Source organism: Phalangium opilio, unplaced genomic scaffold (assembly GCF_054372755.1).
Source record: "Phalangium opilio isolate 3A_F unplaced genomic scaffold, DU_Popi_V2 ptg000009l_1, whole genome shotgun sequence".
NCBI classification, from domain to species: Eukaryota; Metazoa; Arthropoda; class Arachnida; order Opiliones; family Phalangiidae; genus Phalangium; species Phalangium opilio.
The window spans coordinates 1,921,826-1,943,646 of NW_028324146.1; the positions used below are offsets into that span (position 1 = coordinate 1,921,826).

Genomic DNA, 21,821 nt, shown 5'->3' on the forward strand with positions numbered 1-21,821 from the left:
GACTTGTAAATCTGTCTTATTTCCAGCCCTGGTAGCCGAGCCGCTTGCGTCCGTGAGTGCGTGATCGAGTGGGCTCTGCTTCTGACTGGTTATTTAACACATGGGAAAGTACCGTACCTTTTCATTCAAATTAGTGGCGGTTGGCGTGGCGGTGTGTTTCGAGAGCGGATTTCATTTGTCTCTTGGGGCTGCGAGTGAAGTGTTGCAATTATTTTTATTTTAATAATTATTCGTTTTAGTTTAATAGTTAAAGTTAGAGTTTGTCTCTTTCTATTTGTTTTAGTTAAAGTTAATTAATCGGTAAGTTTGCAAACCTTTTGGGAAATATGGGGATAAATTCAGGCTTGGACAAGTTAACAAAGATGATTCAAGCACAATGTTGATTATTTTACTGAACAGTGATTTAAAAAATTTAAATTTAGTTTCGTAGAGCACACAATCATGTCGGACCAGGAGCAGGATGATGTCAACGTCGAACGTTACAATCAACTAAAAAGGGAAGCCAGAAATTTGCTGAAGGAGTTCAAGTACAAACCAGCACTGGTGAAATTCCAACAAATGCAAGAGATTCATCACTCTGACAAAATTGACGCGAAGATATCTAAAATACAGGTATGTGTTTTTGAAATTCTTAACTTGAATAGCGTTCTTTATTGGTAGAACAGAGAAAAGTGGTACTATGTTTAGTATGAAATCTTATAGTTTAGTACCAATCCTAATTAATCTTAGAACTTCGTTAAATATCTCGTTAAGTGAAAGTTTCGTTGGTGCAGGGCAGCTAGGGATTCCACGGACTGCTTTTGATAAGAATAAAGGCGTCATTAGTTTGTCCATTTTGAATTTGAAGTCCATTAGACATGAAACTCTTTGTATAATGGCTAAGGCTAATTACATGGCACTCGGAAGCACATAAATGTATATGATTCGGTTGCCACAGATCAGGGGCCAAGTAGATCAGGGAATTTGATCAGTGTCAACGGATATTTTATTTTATCGGGGAAAATGTCTTGAGTGTATGAAAATTACAATTACAACATCGGTGAATGTTCCAGCGTTGCGTCGCTTGTCCTAGAGACTTACAGCTCTTATTATCTTATGGTAAAAGTAAGGGTAATTCATATTTGTTAAGTAATTAGTCCTAGCATTAGCTAATCTATAAGTTCATTGTACTTTGCACTTGTCATTTCTAAAGCGAATCTCGTCTGTCGTTTAGTTTAAACAAATGCCACTAGATGGCGTTCTCATAATCGAGGGGTTTAGTTGACTGGCCCACCTAGCTTAGCAATGGCTAGTCTTAGCTCCGCCCTCGAGGATGACTTCTTTTTATTGGTTGCTACCTTCAGTAAGGTAAAATAGGTGTATTGAAGATTAGCCAGCGTGTTAGGGACGTCAAAGCAGTTGAAATTTGGATTATAAACTTGTCATTCTTGACTTTTCTACAAATAAAAGTGAAAATTAAAATTGGTTTCGGGACCCCTCTCCCCCAGGGCCCCTATAGGTCCTATAATTCCTATATTTTCAAAACTGTCCTAAAAAATCCTATATTTTTGGCCAAACTCGTCAAGAATCCCATAATTTTGAAGTTTACGTTAATTTTAAGCAACCCATCCGTTAAACCAGACTCTGGTATAAAAAATATCATAAAATGTGAATGTTTTCCCTAATTTTGTAGCTTAACTAGTTGTTTAAAAAAAAAGAAAAATTAATATTTTAGTGTCCTATATAATCCTATAATTCTGGAAAAATGTCCCATAAAATCCTATATTTTCATAAAAATACCTATAATTGCTATAAATTATAAGCCCCCATTGTATTGTATCGTAGCTCGTACTTGACTAATTGTTAAAATGTTTGAAATTGTTTAACACAGGAACACCTCTTAATGGAATCTGATTCTGAGTCGGACTCCGATATGATCGAGCTCTCCGATGGCTATCAAATTAGTCGAGAGTTCTACGACAAATTGTATCCGTATCAGAAAGAAGGAATAGATTGGATGTGGTCGCTGCATAAAATCAAGAAAGGAGGAATTTTGGCGGACGATATGGGGTAAGATAACTCGGAAACTGCATTTTCCTAATGGTGTGTTGCGAATGCGCAATTGAGTTTCATATCAACTTTCACATCTCTGTGAATTCAAAAATATCAAGCTTTTAATTCTCCCATTTCTGCTTATTTCATTGGCAATATGCATTTGAAAATGCTTCATATGAAATAATTTGAAATCCTCTTTATATGAAAGGCTAAAACGTTTCCCGTTGGGTGACGTCACAGATATATTTTTCACGTGAGGTTTGGCCACTCTCTCCGCTATCAGACCTAGAGTTCAGACTGGCGAGAAGCTCGAGACGCCTATAGGATTCCCGCGCTTTTTTTCCTCACGTCATAGTGATGTCATCAAACGGGCGAACAAGCTCGACAAGACTAAATTATTGATATTTCGAAACTGCAGAGTTTTCGTGATTTTTGAATGGATTTTAAAAATAGAAACTTTGGTTCAATTATATTAAAAACTTGATATTTTGAAAGTAGAGACTCGAAAGTGTAACATAATACCACTTTCGTGCTAAAATATGATATGAAATTCTAAATTCGCATTCCCTTTAAGAGCAAGTCTCATCTTTCTTCTATTATCCCTTTCTGGTATTATGTTTATTGTTACATTACTCAACATGAAGTTGAATTTAATTCTCAAAACACAATTCAATATTTTTCTCCTGAAAGTTAAGTAACTGATCATTTAAATTTAACTTGAATATATTTCTTTATTTCCAGCATGGGCAAAACGGTCCAAGTTATCGCTTTTCTGTCTGGACTTTTCGACATGGACACGATCAAATCTGTTCTTATCGTGATGCCAGTTTCACTCATCACCAACTGGGAAGATGAATTCAATAAATGGTATTGTTCTTAGGGTTATTTTATTTTTGGTTTGTCGCCATCTAGTGAGAGACTTCTCAACTTTTATTTCATTCAATATATTTTTAAAAATGGTCCATGGCGTTGAGCTTGTGTAATGTTAACCAGCTGGAGTCGGCTGCCTGGAATGGAGTTGACAAATCTCCACTGTCGTTACTTTTAATCAGGGCTGTGCGGGTCCAGATTTTTGGGTGTTGGGTAAACTTCGGGTAATAGAAAATTGTACCGGGTCCAATTTTCAATTTCCCCATCGGGTCTTCGGGTCCTGCAAAATCCCCAAAATTAGCTTTCGGATCCAATTCGGGTCTCTTTGTTTTTCCTTACAGTCCAATTAAAAGCTCGGTTTCAAAGCTGAGCCATTATCCACCATAGTTACGTAATTCGTTAAACAATATTAATTAATAACTTGTCACTAATTAGATTGTTTAATTATGAAAGGCATAAGTATTGAAACACGCGCGGTAACGGCATGAATTGGACCCATGGGGATTTGTCAGACTCGGCGGGTATTGGTAAAATTGGGACTCGGGTACCCGTTCGGGTCCTAAAAGATATGTTTCGGGTATCTGGTCGGGTACACCCGCACATCATCAGGGTTCATACAAACCTGGAAAAATCAGGGAAATGAATAGTTGACAAAAACCTCAGGGAATTCTTACTAAAATTCGGGGAAAACGGGGAAGTTTAAGTCAAACGTACAGGGGTCGAGTTATTAAGCAAAATGTTCGTGAATATTCCCTCGTTCTAGTTTGTTTAAAGGGAGGGTGAAAAGCAAAATCGAGTGTTTTTCTTTTTTATCGATTCTTCTACTAATTATAAGACCATTCTGCATAGTGAAACAGGTTTAATTTAACTAGAATAATTTCGTTAATTTTGTTCTATAGGTGTCCTAGTTTGGCCGTTTATTGCTATCACGGAAGTTCCGTCAGGGAAAAAGAAAGGAATTTGCTCAAAGCCCAAAGAAAACAGGGTGTGCTTTTAACAAGTTATGGACTTCTGGTTACATCCGCTGATAAGCTTGCCAGATGCAATGGAAAACCATTCAAATGGGTAATTATAGTATTTTCCTAATTAGGAACCGTACAATATTATAGTCCATAGATCTATCTCAGTTGTGACGTCAGTGTGTAGGCAAAACATCGCGTAAATTAGCCAGAAATTAATTATCTAAAAACAATTTCAAATTGTGGCAACCCTACTGGAGGACTTTGTATAATCGCGTAACTGTGCTGACTCGTGATATTTATCAAATTTGATATGCTGATTTACACATACTATGTTAGCGAAAGTATGTAGATACTAGCTGTTATTCCCGCGGCGTCGCTCGCGTGTAGTAAGAACTTCCATCAAAATGATACAAAGAATATGTAGATTTTATTGAGGACTAATATTTTTGTAGCACCCTTGGAGCCAAGGCACTCGGCGTTGCCCGTCAGCCCGCCGGGACGTTTTTTTTTATTAGTTTTCACGCGGACATTATTCCATAAAGAAGGGTTTTTAAATTTCTGGCCGCCTTTTTAAAAGATGGCAACAAATCGAACCCGAAAGATCATTCAGCCCGTCTATAGGTTAAAGGAAACCAGTGTACTAAATATTTGCGAAATCAGTTGAAACGCGCGGACTTTGTTGCATAGAGAAGACTTTGTTACATTTCTGGGCGCCATTTATTAAGATGGCGGTGGATTGGGGGGAAATCTTTCTTAGTACGCGCCTACTACTTATGAGTAACGTTCCTGCAAATTTTCAGCCTTCTAGGGCAAGCGGTTTGGGCTGGGCGTTGATTATCAGTCAGTCAGTCAGTCGGGACTTTTGATTTATAAGGATGTAATAAAAACAAAATGTACGCTTCTTTGAAACTTGCTCGCGCCGTGTATTATGAGAAAAGCCCCGCCTCCTTTATCCCAGAATAGTGTCGACCCCCTCTGCGCATGATCACCTTCCCGTCCACTGCACAGTTAACAAACCGTGAATATGCTCATAAAGTAGCACATGCTAGCTCTAGTACCAAAAATTAACGTCAGCATCGTGTACTTCTTTCTATAAGCCTATGACGTCAAGTTCTTCCCTGATTGGTTAGTTTCTGTAGGGGTTTGAGAGGGCCATGGATTAAATAACGCTAGGGATTGTTTGTTCCCTCTAAAAGATGAAGTATGCATGTTGCAAACGCCCCCTAGCAGCAGCTACTTTCCCTAACAGGAAGTTATAGGAAAATTGGACCACTTTGACGTGTCCTATGACGTCAAAATTAAAATCCTGCCTAATTTGAACAAAAATTATTTATTTTGCCCAGAGATGGCGCTATATCTACATCCGTTTTGGTCCAATAAATTGGGGGAATCAAGGAATTATTCGGAACGTGTAGTTGGCGATAGAAATACATGGGAAACACGGTTAGTGAACAATCCCTAGCGTTAGTTAATCCATGAGAGGGCGCTAGTTTGCCTTTCAGTTTACTTGTTGTCTACAGCCAAAGGCAGGGAGTTGTTAATGAAGTGTACTTTTTGCTTTATATTTATGACCTTTTGATGTTCGTGGTTGTTTTCAAAAAATCCCTGAAATATTTTGAGGGGAAAAAATGAAATTTCTTCCGTTTAGGACTACATGATATTGGATGAAGGTCACAAGATCAAAAACCCGACGAAAACCACTAAAGCCGCTCATGAAATTATGGCCAGACACCGTTTAGTGTTAACAGGGACTCCAGTACAAAATAACCTCAAGGTATCACTATGGTTTTAACGTGCTTGACGAATTTTGCAGTCTTGTCTCATGATTTTAACGTGGATTTTTTATTTCAGGAACTCTGGGCATTGTATGATTTCTGCCACCAGGGTGCGTTACTGGGAACACTAGCCACTTTCAAAGTGCAGTATGAAAATCCCATTAACACTGTAAGTTTAACCCGTAACGTCTGGACTACTTGGTACACTTTGATAAATGCTAAAAGATATTCTTGGAATTTGACAAATTTTTATGATCAGGAAAATCGGGGATGGCAGGGTTCATACAAACCTGGAAAAATCAGGGAAATAAATTGTTGACAAAAACCTCAGGGAAATTTGCGTCAAACAGCCTGGAAATCTCAGGGAAATTTGTTTTCCAAAAGTGTATGAACCCTGGATGACAATCAGGGTTACCCTTTGATCTGTCAAACCAAGCGTTAACCAATGCTAAATATGGTCCGATATTATCAAGCGGGTTCTGATTTTAGGCTTAAAAATGGTCAGGGTATTGGTTAACATTTTGGCTATGTTAAGAACTTAGAATGTTGGGGATTTTCAGTCCGAAGATTTTGTATGAAACCCGAGGCAACCTTCTCTTTGGTTTTTATTTATGGACGTTGCCACGTGACAGGGAAAAACCTGGTCAAGTCCGGGAAGATTTGATTTAAGTGGCAATTATTTCTTAGGTTTAATAAACTTGCAATGTTGCGCTTCTTCAGGGTTCGTACAGAACCTGAATAAGTCAGGGATTTAAAAGTTTTTATCCCCTAAAAAGTCGGGAATATGTCAGGGACTTTGTTTGGTAAATGAAACCTTGATTTCTGCGTGCAATGCTAAATATGGGCCGGGTGTATTTTTGAAGTGGGCTCTGGTAAACACGTACTTATAATGGTCAGGGATATACTGGCAAATTTCATCAGGGATAAGCAAGCTGGAAAAGTCGGGGATTTCGTCTGAACCCGGTTCTTGGGTTTGGGAAATTTGCAAGGCTGAATGTTCCAGTGTTGCACTTCTTAGGTTTAAGTAGAGATGTGAAATTACCACTGTAATTTTTAAAAATAGTAATCTACTGTGTAAATTACCGAAACATTACCGGTAAATTACCTATTTAAATTTTGGAATAACGAAAACTACCGTAATTTAAGGCATTTTATACTTTCACAGGCTTATTACGTAATTTATCGGTAAATTTCCATTTTAAAATTACGGTAAGATATAAATCGGTGGTTTACGCGGTATTTGGTAAATTACCGACTGATATATCTAGGTTTAGGAAACTTGCAATGTTGCGCTTCTTCAGGGTTCGTACAGAACCTGAATAAGTCAGGGATTTAAAAGTTTTAATCCCCTAAAATGTCGGGAATATGTCAGGGACTTTGTTTGGTATATGAAACCATGATTGCTTCGAGCAATGCTAAATATGGGCCGGGTGTAATTATGAAGTGGCCTCTGGTAAACACATACTTAAAATGGTTAGGGATATACTGGCAAAATTTCATTAGGAAAAAGCAAGCTGGAAAAGTCGGGGATTTTCAAGGTTATTAGGTTTGGGAAACTTGCAATGCTGAATGTTCCAGTGTTGCACTTCTTAGGTTTAGGTAGAGATGTCAAATTACCACCGTTATTTTTAAAAATAGTAATTTACTGTGTAAATTACCGAAACATTACCGGTAAATTACCTATTTAAATTTTGGAATAACAATAATTATAATAACCGTAATCTAAGGTATTTTATACTTTCACAAGCTTATCACCGCGGTAATTTACGTAATTTATCGGTAAATTACCATTTTAAAATTACGGTAAGATATAAATAGGAAGTTTACGCGGTATTTGGTAAATTTCCGACTGAAATATCTAGGTTTGCACTAAATATGTTAAAAATCACATCCTTTGGCCTAAATCAATGAGGGAGTCTGCTTGGAATTTGATCTGAAAATCATTTGGAATTGCGGCAACTCTTTCTTGAGATGTTGCGAAACTGCAATAAAATTGCAGTTGATTATTTGTAAATTTTTCTTGTTTGAATGATACAGGCTCGGGAAAAAGATGCGACAGCGGGCGAGAAAAAATATGGCAACAAAATTGCGGAAAATCTTCGTAAACTCATCGATCCCTATTTTTTGAGACGAACCAAAGCTGAATATTTCAACCAAAATGAGAACGCGGACCCCAATGTGAAGAGGTATAGAATTGTTCTATGGAATTCAATGAATAGAGCGAAATTGAACCGTTTTATCATGGTTTTGTTTCTTTTTCTTTTTAGCATTAGTCTTCCCACTAAAAATGAGTTTATTCTTTGGGTTTTTCTGTCCGACAAACAAATTGATATTTATCGAAGGTTTCTCGAATCCGAAGATGTACAAAGGGTAAGCATTAAATTATAGTTCTTGCATTGGAAAGAGCGTGGAACTTTTGATGTTTCAAATTGGAATCGTGTATTAATCTACATTATTAAGATGATACGAGCGACCCTACCCTACTCTTAAGGCCACTGTTCGAAGGTGAGGACAGAGGATATGAATTTCTATTGGCCCACTTGTTCCATTCAATGTGTTCGTCCAATAGGGATTTATATCAGTGGTGTGCGAGTATCGAGCCGAGTACTCGATAACGTATTGAGATGCTCGAGAAAGGTTCGAGTAGCTTTTTAAGTTCTTAAATACTAGAATCCAATTGGCTTATAACTTTAGCAGGCGATGAGCTCATGAGCATTTATTTTGTAAATAACGTGTTTAATGTTCAATTGATCACTAACATCTTTTGAACTACTTAGATATTAGATAATTGAACAGCTTAATTGTTAATTTCAAGAAATTTACTCGATTAATATTCGACAAGTTAAATATTTGAGACTCGATAATTACTCGAAAAAAACAAACCAAATTTGACCTCATGAAGTGGGGTGGCGTAGCGGTTAGCGCTTTCGCCTCGCAGCAAGAGGATCCCGGGTGGGATCCCGGACTGTGGCACTGGGTGAAAATCTGGGAACAAATCGTTCTGCGTAGAGTTTGCAAGTTCTCTCCCCGCTTGGTAAAAGGAGTTTTCCTCCGTGGTCTAACCCGGTTTCTCCTTTCCATCAAACTTGCACAGGTTAACGGTAATAGTTAGTATAGGGCGCTGTAGGTTGGCTGAGGCAAAGGGGCTAGCCACCACCCCTCTATGCATTGTAAAGGGACCCACCTGTAAACATGCCACTAGCTTTATGTGGACATCCCTTCATAGACAAAGCTTAGATTATTATTATTAATCTAAATACTCGATACTAGAAAGAATTTTTGATACTCTTCTATATCCCTTTGTTGCCTTCTTCAGACAAAGGCCTAGCTCTTAGGGTTCAGTAAGAAAACCTAGTTGCTTATATCTTAACTTTATCCATGGTTCCAATATTATTTTCTATTTTATACGCACTTGCCTATAAAAATTGCTTAATTTTAATTGCAAGTATAATTTAAAATTATTCTAGGTTTTGATGTCGACGAAATCACCGCTGGTACAACTTAACATTTTGAAGAAAGTTTGTGATCATCCGAGACTCTTCTCTCGCCGTTGCTGCGCCGAACTTGACCTTGAAACCAGCTTCAAGTAACGTTTCTCAGAAAGATAGAGGGGCGGGGGGCGTAATTACCTTTAAAATTAATAATTACTATGGAAAATTAAAATTAGGGATGTTTTTATTAAAATTCCTTGACATTGACGGAATAAACTTTAGCTTTACCGATAACAGAATTTGTAGTAGAGATGGCCCAACACTAGTTTACTACTCGATCAATACGAAAATCGAATTGACTATTCGGTTAAAGCAACAGGCAGCTCCATTATCACCCCTTTGCATTCTGGCCACGAATTTTACCTTGCCAAAGGCGGGAACCAATCAGACCTAATGCACTAGGTCCCATTGGTTCCTGCCTTTGGCTTCACTAGCCTTACTAAGCTTAGCAACTGTGTAGTAGGAAAGCCATCTTTAAGGGGCACCAACGGAGCCACCTTTTAAAGTTCGATTACCACAAATTTAGGGTCTTGGCACAGCAGCTCCCTCTACAGAGTAGACAGACCTTATTTAAAAAAAAATACCAAACTTATTTATCTCCTATCATAAACTACCAGCAAGTGCCTAGGAAAATTTTAAGCAATACTCGGCGACCAACAAGGAGTGGTAATTTGAAATATGGGAGCTTTTAAATGTTTTCCTCCTTGCTTGGTTTTGACTATTCGCGATTAATCGTGGAGTTAAAAATTTACCAAGGCCCAGCTATTCGGTGTTCGATTTGGTATTTTTTAAGAAAAATGTGTGGTATTCGGTAAGCAGATCGATACCCAAAAAGTATTATTCGCGTTCCACTATATATTATAAGACACTCAAATTTATAAGAAATACTTTTTAATGCCCGGAAATGTTAAGGAAATTCCTTTTAATATTCAATTTGAACGGATCTTAAAAATCGTTTTGCTTACTCGCAGTGAAATGGCTGAAGATCCAAATGCGGACGCTGTATCCATCGATGTCGATCCTCAACTTCTCCTGGAAGAATCGGGTAAAATGGAGGCGCTCATTTTATTGTTGGAGAACTTGAAAGAGAACGGACATCGCACCCTCGTTTTCTCAATGTCCAGAAAGATTTTGGATATCATTGAAAAAATCCTCAAAGTTAGGTGAGACAGAAAGTAACGAGGAAGGCAATTTTTAAGTTGCGAGATAATCATGTTTAGAGTTAAAGAACCAAACTTCAAATAACTTTCATGTTAACATAATGTTACTCGTGATATTATGTAATTGTCTTAGGAAGTGGCGGATATCTCGATTAGATGGAACAGTGACCAAACTAGAAGATCGTCAAAGACGTGTTCAAACATTCCAAAATGATCCCAGAATACCACTAATGTTGCTGACGACGCAAGTAAGTTGTAGACCCAACCAACAATTCTTTTGAATTTTTATAACGGCTCAGATCTCGAGCTCGGGTTTTGAGGTGAGAAAGGGATAACCTGATTGGTCTGATTTTGCCATGCGCAGAACTCGTTTTACCCCAAGAGTCAGACTCTAATCCAATCAGAAAAATTAGATTTATTTTCGTCGCTTAACGACAGATGGTACTACAGTCAACTTTGTTGGTCACGTGATTCTATCCCTTAGATGTAGACTAGACTAAGCCAACTTGTTTATTTGTCTATTGACCTCAATCGAATGGATGGATTGACCGTTTTTTAAAGTGGGGTGGTCCTATAATTGCTGCTATAAAATCCTATATTTTTGGACCTTCAATTTCATGAAATTCCCTATATAATCCTATGTTCTAGACTAAATCTAACTTTCCCATGTAATTTTCTTGTATTAGCAAAATAATTAATTCCTATACCACATCTCGTCTGGGATTGTTCTAGTTTAAAAAGGCTATTGTTCAACTGCATTAATTGTTCTTTATTGACTGTCCACATATCCACTGACCAATATTTCCACAAGTTCCTAAATTTATTTTCCAAAACTCGACGGATTATGTTAAGTAGCGTGATTTAACACTAAAATAGTCCAACAGTATTTTTGTCCTATTAAATAATATGAAACTGTTTAGAAAAGCTATCCTATTATTATCTCAGTGACAATGACATCACTGAGAGGTTTTACACTGGACGTGTCTGTCACTTCGTTCGCAGTTGGCAAATCACCTAGTCAATGTAATACAGGGTTGCCCCGGGTCAGAGAAAAACTGGAAAAGTCAGGGAATTTAAAAAATAGGCGAAAAGGACATGGAAAAGTCAGGGAATTTTTAAAATTTAAGCAAAGTCAGGGAGTTTGATTTTAGTGGGTAAAATTTCTGGGGATAAGTCTTTATTGAAAGAGTAATGAAAGTTTCTCCGCATCCTCTCTTAACACTCTAGAGCAATCCTTAAAAATGCTGTCTAGAAAATGCCTTTAAAAAAATCTCTTGGACTGTTATTTATAGTTAAAATGTTTCTTATTCATTTTGGTGCAACAAATACATTGGAAATCTTAATGTAGGTCGAGTTTAATTAATTATAAGCACTTAAAACCTGCTGTAAACATTCACACTTTCGGCCTAAAAAGGTCATGGAAAACCTGGAAAAGTCAGGGAATTTGGTTCTGAAAATTCGGTGGCAACCCTGTAATTGTGTATGTAGATAGTCCTTCTCTCGACTCGGAGAGGTTATATTTTAGTTTCCAAACTTGTTAATATAATGAAGTTTAATTTGTGACTGATAATTTTGTTGATAGATCACTTTGATTATTACGTTTCCAGGTTGGCGGAGTCGGTTTAACAATCACGGCCGCTGATAGGGTCGTCATTTACGATCCCTGTTGGAACCCCGCGTCAGACGCCCAAGCTGTAGACAGAGCTTACAGGATTGGACAAACTAAACCGGTAGTCGTTTACCGCTTCATCACTTGCGGAACCATTGAAGAAAAGATCTACCGAAGACAGATCTTTAAGGATTCAATCACGCGTCAAGTCGCCACCAAGGGAGTAAAGAACAAAGACCCGCACAGGTAACGTTGAGAGCAGGTAGATGGCGCTGGGGTCGGCTTCCAACCAATTAATTTCCCATTTTAAGATCCAATTGAAAGTTGATTAGTCGAAATTGCCTTATTAGGAGGCATTGTTTTATTAATTGATAAAGTTAATTACGATCGAAGCTGACTTAAAATATAATTGTAAAGTTCATCAATAGAAGTCGTTGTTGTTTTCAGGTATTTCACGAAAAGTGAATTGAGGGATTTGTTTCTTTTGGACGATCCAAAATCGTCGCAAACTCAGAAACAACTACACAAACTCCACGCGAAGAATCGAAGAACGACACCGGATTTGGACAAACACATTGAGTTTCTGTTGTCACTGAAGAAACACGTTTTCAACATAAGCGATCATGATCTGATGTTCCAGGGGAATATAAAGGAGGAAAATCCACAGCCCTTGTCACAAATTCCCGATCACATGGATGATCATTATATTCAACAAAGGGTAAGTCGAACAGGGTTCGTACACGACCTGGAAATCCTGGAAAACCTGGAAAAGTCAGGGAAATTGAAAATGGGCCTAAAATGTCAGGGAAAAGTCAGGGAAATTGAAAATGGACCTAAAAAGTCAGGGAAATGTCAGGGAAAAATATATTGGAGGGAAATTTAAAGCCTGGATAGCAGTACAAGGGTGACCAGAAAATGTGTTGTCTGAGATTTGACCAGAGCCCCAAATTCGCGGAGCTCGCTTCGCTCGCTCCAGTTATTACTTTGATAGAGTTACATTTAAACACAATCATTGGCTTATTTTTATAACAAAACTCGTGCAAAAATGATTCAAGTGAATTTATATTGGTTTTCATATGTGTTCGCCATGTACGTTATTGCAAATGGTCAGGGAAATTTGTGGAATTTTGTCAGGGAAAACCTGGAAAAGTCAGGGAATTTAATTTCGAAAATTTTGTACGAACCCTGTCGAACGAACATTTTATACATAAGTCAGGAAGTTTGTTTCTATGTTTTTCATTATGTATAAAGAACACATCCGAACAATTAAAGGGAATGCGGAATTACGATATCATATCATATTTTAGCACGAAAGTGGTATTATGTTACACTTTCGAGTCCCTACTTTCAAAATATCAGGTTCTTAATATAATTGAACCAAAGTTTCTATTTTTAAAATCCATTGAAAAATCACGAAAACTCGGTTTCGATATATCAATAATTTAGTCTTGTCGAGCTTGTTCGCCCGTTTGATGACATCACTAAGACGTGAGGGGGGGGGGAAAGCTCGGGAATCCTATACGCGGCGTCTCGAGCTTCTCGCCAGTCTAAACCCTGGGTCTGGTAGCGGAGAGAGTAGCACCATCTCACGTGAAAAATATATCCGTGACGTCAGCCTATGGGAAACGTTTTAGCCTTTCATAAAAAAAAGCGGATTTCATATGAAGGAGCATTTTCAAATGCATATTGCGGCCAAATAAGCAGCAGATATCGGAGAATTAAAAGCTTGATATTTTGGAATTGACAGAAATTAATTCTATCTTTTGTTATATAAATCAGAGGTTTTTCAAACTAAACTTCTCATTCTTTTCAAACTTTCTTCAAAATGCATAAAATTAAGGGAAATTATTTGAGTATGTGTGAGCCCTATTTCTTTCTTCTCCAACGATATTAATACTTTTGAGTATTAAATCTAGCAAACTGCATTCTAAAGAGATATTGAAATACATAGCTTACTTTGGTTTTTCATTGGAATATGCTGCAAGTACTTGATACAGGTCAATCGTTGCAGGTTCAAGCGGCTCAAGAACAAATAGTCAAAGAGTCGCGAAGGGTCGAGGAGGAATATAAGACTACGGGCACTTATAGAACCACCTACACCACGGGGCTCGATAGAAAGAAATTTGGGGAAAAGTCTGGTAAGTAATATGCTTTTTATAACTTATCCATGGTCTGAAATAACATAACATTATTCCGTAAAACAATGGTCTTTTTTTTTAAATACAAAACGAAAAATAAATTTAAAAAAATGATCTCTTATAGCAAAATAATTAGCATTTAATTAGTCTTAAAAATAATCAAGGATAGCTGCGCCATCCGCCATTGGTTTAGTGGCGTCTGCTAACGCGAACCTCTTACCCCTATCGGATTGGTAGAATTCTCAGTGTGAGATAGTTTCCTATAAATTCCTATAAGAAATTAAGATTTTTAGGGGCTTCCTTTCAATATTTCCGAATTTATTAATTATACTTGCGTCGCTCGCGTGTAATAAGAACTTCCATCAAAATGGTATAAAGAATTGGTAGATTTTACTGATGACTAATATTTTTGTAGCACCCTAGAAGCGAAGGCACTCGGCGTTGCCCGTCAGCCCCTAGGGATGCATTTTTTATTACTTTTCACGCGGACATTATTCCATAAAGAAGGGTTATTAAGTTTCTGGCAGCCATTTAAAGAGATGCCAACAAATCGAACCCGAAAGACCATTCAGCCCGTAAATAGGTTAAAGGAAATCAGTATACTAAATATTTGTGAAATCGGTTGAAAAGTGCGGACTTTGTTGCATAGAGAAGATTTTTACATTTCTGGTCGCCATTTTTTAAGATGGCGGCGGACTGGAAAAAATCTCTCTTAGTACGCGCCTACTATTTACGAGTAACGTTCCTGCAAATTTTAAGCCTTCTAGGGCAAGCGGTTTGGGCTGGGCGATGATTATCAGTCAGTCAGGACTTGGATTTATATAGATTGTTTTCACATTTCCGTAGCTCCTTCGGCGGCTCTAGGAAGACCTCCAAGTCCATTGAAAGACGAACTGGCGGACGAGGAGGGCCCCAGTGCCCAAGTTTTAAAGACAGAAGATCAAGTGATAATCGATCACTTAGAACAAAATTTCAAAGACTTCGGCATCAGTCCAGGCAGTGAAAAACCCAAGAATGTTGCAACGGTAACCATATTATCGGTGGGAGAAGGAAATGGAGTTGAATTATAATAAATAAATATTTATAGGTGGTCAAAGTCGAGAAAGATGAATCGGGCGCTTCAATAAGTCAACAAACTGAATTTAAAGTAAGGTCCACGCCCTCCATGTAACATCTCAATAGCAAATTGAAATAACAGAAATGAGAGCATTTAATTTACCTCTGAGCCTACGAAATAATTATTTACAGTCACTCGCGGTATGCCTTGGGGGGAAATCTCGTATGAATAATGTCATAAGTTAATGAGATGTTCCAGAATTGACTACCCTCGGTTAATTTTGCAGTCTATCTACGTATTTAGTCTGTGCTAAGCCTTTGACGAGGCCTCACCAGGCGTCGCTATACGAGAATCAATGACGTTACACCAACGTCAAAGGCTCTCATTAACCTCTTCATTGCCTAATTACCAGTCTGGGAAATAAAACAAGTCCTTGGGACCAGTGTCCCCCTAGTGTCTGAAATAGTAAACTGGTCCCAGCCTTTGTTCTCCTATAGATTTGCAATTAATAAACTGGTCCCGAGGACCAGTAACCCCATGCACTTCTTGAATTAAAAAACTAGTCCAAGCAATTAATAAACTGGTGTTGGACCAGAGGAAGTGTGCTATTTTCCAGACTGCTCACCAGGCGTCGCTTTACCAACGTCAAAGGCTTTCTTTAACCTCTTCATTGCCTAATTACATTCTGTTATTTATATTTGTCTTTGGCATGAAGCGAAATTCGAGATTTAATAATAAACCACCTTGTTTTTTCAGAGAGAAAAACCGGACACCCCCAAAAAACAAGTGGAGTTTCTTCAAACGTAAGAATTAAGTTTATTCGGTAATATTGAATAACAGTTGAGAAACAATTCTATTCTATCATTTATAGTCCTAGAAATGGAACTCCTCTCCAGGCTGGTGAACCTTTGGACCACAATGAATCGGGTTCCATCTTCATCAACGATACATTTGAAGGCGTAGTAGAATCCGAGCCATCGACCTCTTTCTTTGGTGGAAGTGCTAGAAGGAAATCCTTCTGTACGAAACCATTGAGAGTAGAATCTGACGATTCCGATGAAGAGAAAATGGATGGCGACTCCAATCATGAGGATTCGGATAGGGTGCTTTATTTGTCGGAAAGCGAATAGCAAAATGTTTGCCTTATAAAAATTACATTTGTTTTAAAGTTGATTTTTAACATGTTTTATGTTCATGAATAAATAAATTTTAATATTTGTCAAGAAAGAGGAAGTATTTGTTGTTAAGCACATAACTCAATTAATATTTGCGCGAGGGGTCCGACATTCCCATAAAAAGCGTTCCCAAAAAAAGCGTATGGTATTCGTGATTTCGAGGAAAACTTCACGATTTCGTGATTTCGTCAAAAACGGAGATCTTGTATATATTTTTAGATTTCGGGAGTTCTTATTTGATTTCGGGAGTTCTTATTTGATTTCGGGAGTTCTTATTTGATTTCGGGAGTTCTTATTTGATTTCGAGAGTTCTTATTTGATTTCGAGAGTTCTTATTTGATTTCGAGAGTTCTTATTTGATTTCGAGAGTTCTTATTTGATTTCGAGAGTTCTTATTTGATTTCGGGAGTTCTTATTTGATTTCGGGAGTTCTTATTTGATTTCGGGAGTTCTTATTTGATTTCGGGAGTTCTTATTTGATTTCGGGAGTTCTTATTTGATTTCGAGAGTTCTTATTTGATTTCGAGAGTTCTTATTTGATTTCGAGAGTTCTTATTTGATTTCGGGAGTTCTTATTTGATTTCGGGAGTTCTTATTTGATTTCGGGAGTTCTTATTTGATTTCGGGAGTTCTTATTTGATTTCGGGAGTTCTTATTTGATTTCGGGAGTTCTTATTCGATTTCATCAAAGATTTCGGGATTTCCTCTTTGATTTCACCAAAGATTTCGGGATTTCCTCCTTGATTTCACCAAAGATTTCTTCTTTGATTTCGGGATTTCGCAAAAACTTTTCTTCGTTGATTTCGCGATTTCACCAAAGATTTCGTGATTTTGCGAGAAGCGTACGGGATTTTGGGTAAATGTCGGACCCCTCGTATTTGTGTCTCATAAATAATACAGTTCCGTTAAAAGTTAATGATTTTAACCATGTGTTCTTAAATGTGTATACATATAAAAAATATAGCGACGAATGAGATCCAGACAATGACGTATAAATCCTGAAACCCAAAAAATTGTCCCGCAAAGGTTTCTCCTATTGATTCTGACCAATACGAAGTAAATAAACAACCAGAAAATCAACGAGTCCCAAGAAAGCTTTAGCTTTACTCGTCTTGTTTCTTGCCTGCAAATTAAACATGAATAAACTGGTACCATGGACGAACCAATACTGCTTAGTCCATGCTGGTACCGAGGACCAGTAACCCCCAGCGCCAACAATATGAAACTGGTTTTTGGGACCAGTAACCCTATCACTAATTTTTTTACAAATCCTTTTTGCAATATACAAATTTAATTGTAGCACAGCCCACTCGATCACTCTTTCGCTTCATGGCCTATAGAAGCCCGTCCAATTGGCCTAAAACCATAAGTCCCCATAAGTATGAGTCCCCAATTAGGTCCTATACTACCGGCATTGTACTCGTATTAACATTTTGAAAATTTGGCCGGTACGATAAAAGCGCCATCTATAATTCCTAGGCTGTTTGTTTATACCGGAAGTTAGGATAGGACTCAACTTTTTCACTAATTGGGGAATCTCCGAATGGCGGTGGGTACCGTTTACATGATTGTACCTCTTAATGTGTGCACTTCTTCATTTAAATACTACTTTAGTTTATGTTAATACCTCCCAGCTCTATTCCTGGCCACCGTCATTTTTAAACCTGCCTACTATAGAGCTATTTCAGTGGGGGAAAAATTTCGTCTGCTACGAAAATTGGGCCTGTCTTTGAGTGTAGGGCGGCCATTTTATGAGGGTTTTCTCTATGGGCAAATAGCATTGGTGACGTAGCCATTACCCCCTCTGAAATAGCTCTATTCAATCTTCGAGATTAAGACATGACCAATACGAAATTCGATTACGTCAGCTTCGCTTTGTGGTACCTCCAGAGTCCGACAGGGGGCGATGAAATTTCCTTACCTGCTTGCTTCATTAGGGGCATTTGCTAATGACTTAAATTGACTTTTTTTCTGACTTATGGGGACCTTACATAAAAGACTTATGTCAAAACTCCTATCACACATTTTGAGCCGAAAGCCCGAAAGTCAAAGGAGTCAGCTTTTAACCTTTTTTATAAAAATATTAATACGAAGATTAACCTTATTTAAAGGGCTGAGTCTTGAAATGGTTTAAATGTGTTTTCTTCGGTTTCACTGGTTCAAATCTCTTTAAAATTTGGGGAGAGGTATATTTAAGGGTTTTAAATGATCGTGCACAGTTTCAAAGTTTTAAAACAAATGTCTTTTCCCAAAAATTCCCTAAGTTGTGACTATCCACAAACAAAATTTTAATGAATTTTTATGAAAAGAACTATTTGTTTGGAAACTTTGTACTATAATTTAAAACCCATCAATATTCTTCTCACTAAAATTTCAAGAGATTCGAACAGAAACCGAAGAAAACGCATTTAAACCGTTTAATTATGGCTAATTTCCGTTTTAATTTTCTTTTTACAAAAAGCTATGAAAGAGAAACTTTTGAAACGTTGCACAAATTTTTCGAGCGAAAAAGCCAAAAATTTCCGATACCGGCTTTTACCAGGGATAGATTTAATTTTAGAAGTGGGCATGGAGAACAGAGTAATTTGGACGCGCGTCAAAGTCCCGGACCCCCTTCCTGGGGACGGAGGGGTATGAAAGAAGAGGCGGGTCATAGTGACAGAGGTAAAAAGAATTACATATTTTTCGCCGTCCCCATCAGCAACGTCATCAAAACGTAGTTTAAGCGAGCCATTACGATAATTTTAACGTTTCGTTACGTGTTGGAGGGAGGGGCTCTTTATTGGGCTATGAGTCTTCATTCCTACTTCTAAAATTAAATATATCCCTGCTTTTACATAGGAAAATAATTGTTTGGACTCTGGAGGGGCTTCTATTATAGTTCTATAGTGCGTGAATCCAAAGCGTGATCGAGTGGGCTGTGGTTGTAGCAAGGATCACTACCTCCTATATAAGAATCAAGGCCCGAGTATGCTCCCTCGTCAGATGGGGATTTGGACTTGTATATAATTGTGCGGTTTCCCCGTGAGGTGGAGCTCGTTTCAGGATTTCTTATTTCAAATCACGCCCGTTCGCATTAGCACAATGACTTTGACTATTTGGCCAACATTGGTTAATTAGAACTATTTTATGTTTAATATTAATACCAGTTTCATACTTTTAATTTATAATTATAGGCAAGCTTAAAAAACAGGTTTTATTAAAGTTGAAAAATAATTTTATTAAAACTCATTGCATCAGTTTTAATTTTAAAGTTTTAATAAAAACAATATCTATTAAAATTCAAAATTGTCTTATCAAATCTTTTTGTAACATTGTTCAATTATTTTTTTTTCATATGATTCTTAAGCCTTTGCACTATGCCTGGATTATGGTAGTGGGTGGGATGTAAGAATCAGTCGTATAAAGTAAAGAGGGATGGTAAAACAGTGGAAATTAAATTTCACAGAATAGACCTTTTCGCAAATTTATGCGCGCATGCGCTTGTCGTGGGTCGTGGATAAAATAGCAGACGACGCCATCGGTCTATGGGGAAATAGCTGGGATTGTAGAGAACGGAGTAAATTTGAATCTAAACTGTGATAAACTAAAAATATTGGAACTTAAAGAAGTTTGTAAAAATATGGGAATTATATTTAAATCCTACTGGCGAAAACACATGCTCATTGAAGCTTTAAAAAATTATAATATCGAAAATATTTCCCTTAATAGCCAAGGCTTAGTGTCGGCTTCATAAATAATGTCGGTATCCAAGCAGCGCCGGGCAAAACCACGAGAGCAACCCGTCAAAAAAAGAACGCTTTCCCCGCGAGGGCCGCCGATTCCCGACCAGGGTCCGATACCCACTAACGAAATGCATGTTACATATACCCGTCTTTGGAGTTCCAACATTTTCGATTTATAACTCGTTCTCCTTTTCACAACAATTATGTGAAATTTAATTTCCACTGTTTTATCATCCCTCTTTACTTTATACGACTGATTCTTGCATCCTACCCACTACCACAACACAGCATCCAGGCATAGTGCAAAGGCTTAAGAATCATATGAAAAAAAAATAATTGAACAATGGTACAAAATTGAACTAACTAAAAAACCACTGGCTTAAATGAATTTTATTACACTTTTTTTCCAAATTTCTAAGAAAAAAAATCAAGAAAATGTATCGAAAATGATTAGATTTAATGGCAAAGTTGATGCCTCTAAAGTAATGAGGAAATACGCGGAGGCTAAGACCGTAGTCTGCTATTTTATCCACGTTGTTACTAACACGCATGCGCTTCGCATTTTCCCCCACTTTTACCCTCCGACATGTGAAAAGGAGAACGAGTTAGAAATCGAAAATGTTGGAACTCCAAAGACGGGGAAATGTAAAATGCATTTCGTTAGTGGGTATCGGACCCTGGTCGGGAATCGGCGGCCCTCGCGGGGAAAGCGCTCTTTTTTGAGGGGTTGCTCTCGTGGTTTTGCCCGGCCCTGCTTGGATACCGACATTATTTACGAAGCCGACGCTAAGCCTTGGTTATTAAGGGAAATATTTTCGATATTATAATTTTTTAAAGCTTCAATGTGCATGCGTTTTCTCCAGTAGGATTTAAATATAATTCCCATATTATTACTAACTTTTTTAAGTTCCAATATTTTTAGTTTATCATAGTTTAGATTCAAATTTACTCCGTTATCTACAATCCCAGCTATTTCTCCGTAACCCGAAGGAGTCGTCTACACGTGATAGCTGTGACGTCAAAGTCTGGAAACGAGCGCCGCGCTGCGTCTAAATCCCGCGAATTAAAATGCCTCATTTCGAAGATAAAAAAATTCCCATACTCGGGCCTTGATTCTTATATAGGAGGTAGTGCAAGGATGGTCGAAGGCGAGAATGATAACCAGTCAAGGCTAGGAATGTATATACATGGAGCAGAAATTTAAAATAGCTTGAATTTTCACGGTCGTCCCCCTCAATTTTCATAAAAATTCTTAATCAATAAGACATATCTAATAAAAAACTGGTCCGAGGAATTAATATACTGGTTTTAGATCTGTGTTATTTCCTAGACTGACCAGTCCCTGTAACTGCTACTGCTCACTAGCAGTCATTCAAGCTCAAGGCGGCTCAAGCACTAGTGGAGTAGTGGATTGAACGTTGTGGAAAAAGTTCTCAGGTACAGCCACAGCCCCCTCATTATGCGTTTACTGCACGCGCTATAGAAGCCCGTCCAAACAATTGTTTTCCTATGTTAAAGCGCGTATCAGGAATTCTCGGCTTTTTCGCTCGAAAAATCAAGGAGTCAGCTTTTAACATGGCCGTCTATGGGACGAACACCGTTTTTTGTCCCGTGTGCAAAAATAGTGTTCAATCTTCATAGCCAAGCTATCAAAATTTCAGAAAATTTATTGCTCAAAATGTCCAGTGGCAGTGACCCCCATAGTTTTTTATCCGGTGTCCTGTGCTTATTTCTGGCCCTGGGCTTGCAGGCAAAAGCGTGAATTCAGGGATGCCATATTGGGCTGGAAATCCGCCAATTGGGCTTCTTCTAAAAAATATTGGCT

General features: G+C 37.8%; 1 protein-coding gene and 1 long non-coding RNA gene across 4 annotated transcripts; one reads left to right on the forward strand and one right to left on the reverse strand.

The window, feature by feature from the left end:
- The first annotated feature begins 102 nt into the window (after window positions 1-102).
- On the forward strand, window positions 103-16,323 carry LOC149713084 (DNA excision repair protein ERCC-6-like). 3 transcript variants are annotated; one of them, XM_089845559.1, is made up of 19 exons: window positions 103-300; window positions 423-612; window positions 1,871-2,049; window positions 2,776-2,901; window positions 3,804-3,969; window positions 5,515-5,640; window positions 5,718-5,810; window positions 7,679-7,827; window positions 7,909-8,011; window positions 9,109-9,227; window positions 10,104-10,295; window positions 10,426-10,540; window positions 11,900-12,147; window positions 12,349-12,619; window positions 13,913-14,039; window positions 14,886-15,064; window positions 15,127-15,186; window positions 15,853-15,899; window positions 15,968-16,323. In XM_089845559.1, the coding sequence occupies exons 2-19, from the start codon at window positions 442-444 to the stop codon at window positions 16,224-16,226; spliced, it is 2,730 nt and encodes a 909-aa protein (XP_089701685.1). In that variant the 5' UTR covers window positions 103-300; window positions 423-441; the 3' UTR covers window positions 16,227-16,323. The 3 variants fall into 3 exon arrangements, with proteins under 3 accessions (XP_089701685.1, XP_089701694.1, XP_089701678.1); XM_089845568.1 differs by having other exon boundaries at window positions 431-612; XM_089845552.1 differs by having other exon boundaries at window positions 143-194; window positions 431-612.
- On the reverse strand, window positions 15,889-20,579 carry LOC149713085 (uncharacterized). Its single transcript, XR_016370666.1, has 2 exons — window positions 18,135-20,579; window positions 15,889-17,394 (listed from the first exon to the last, which is right to left on the reverse strand). It is a non-coding gene; the product is annotated as an uncharacterized LOC149713085 (long non-coding RNA).
- Window positions 20,580-21,821: the final 1,242 nt, after the last annotated feature.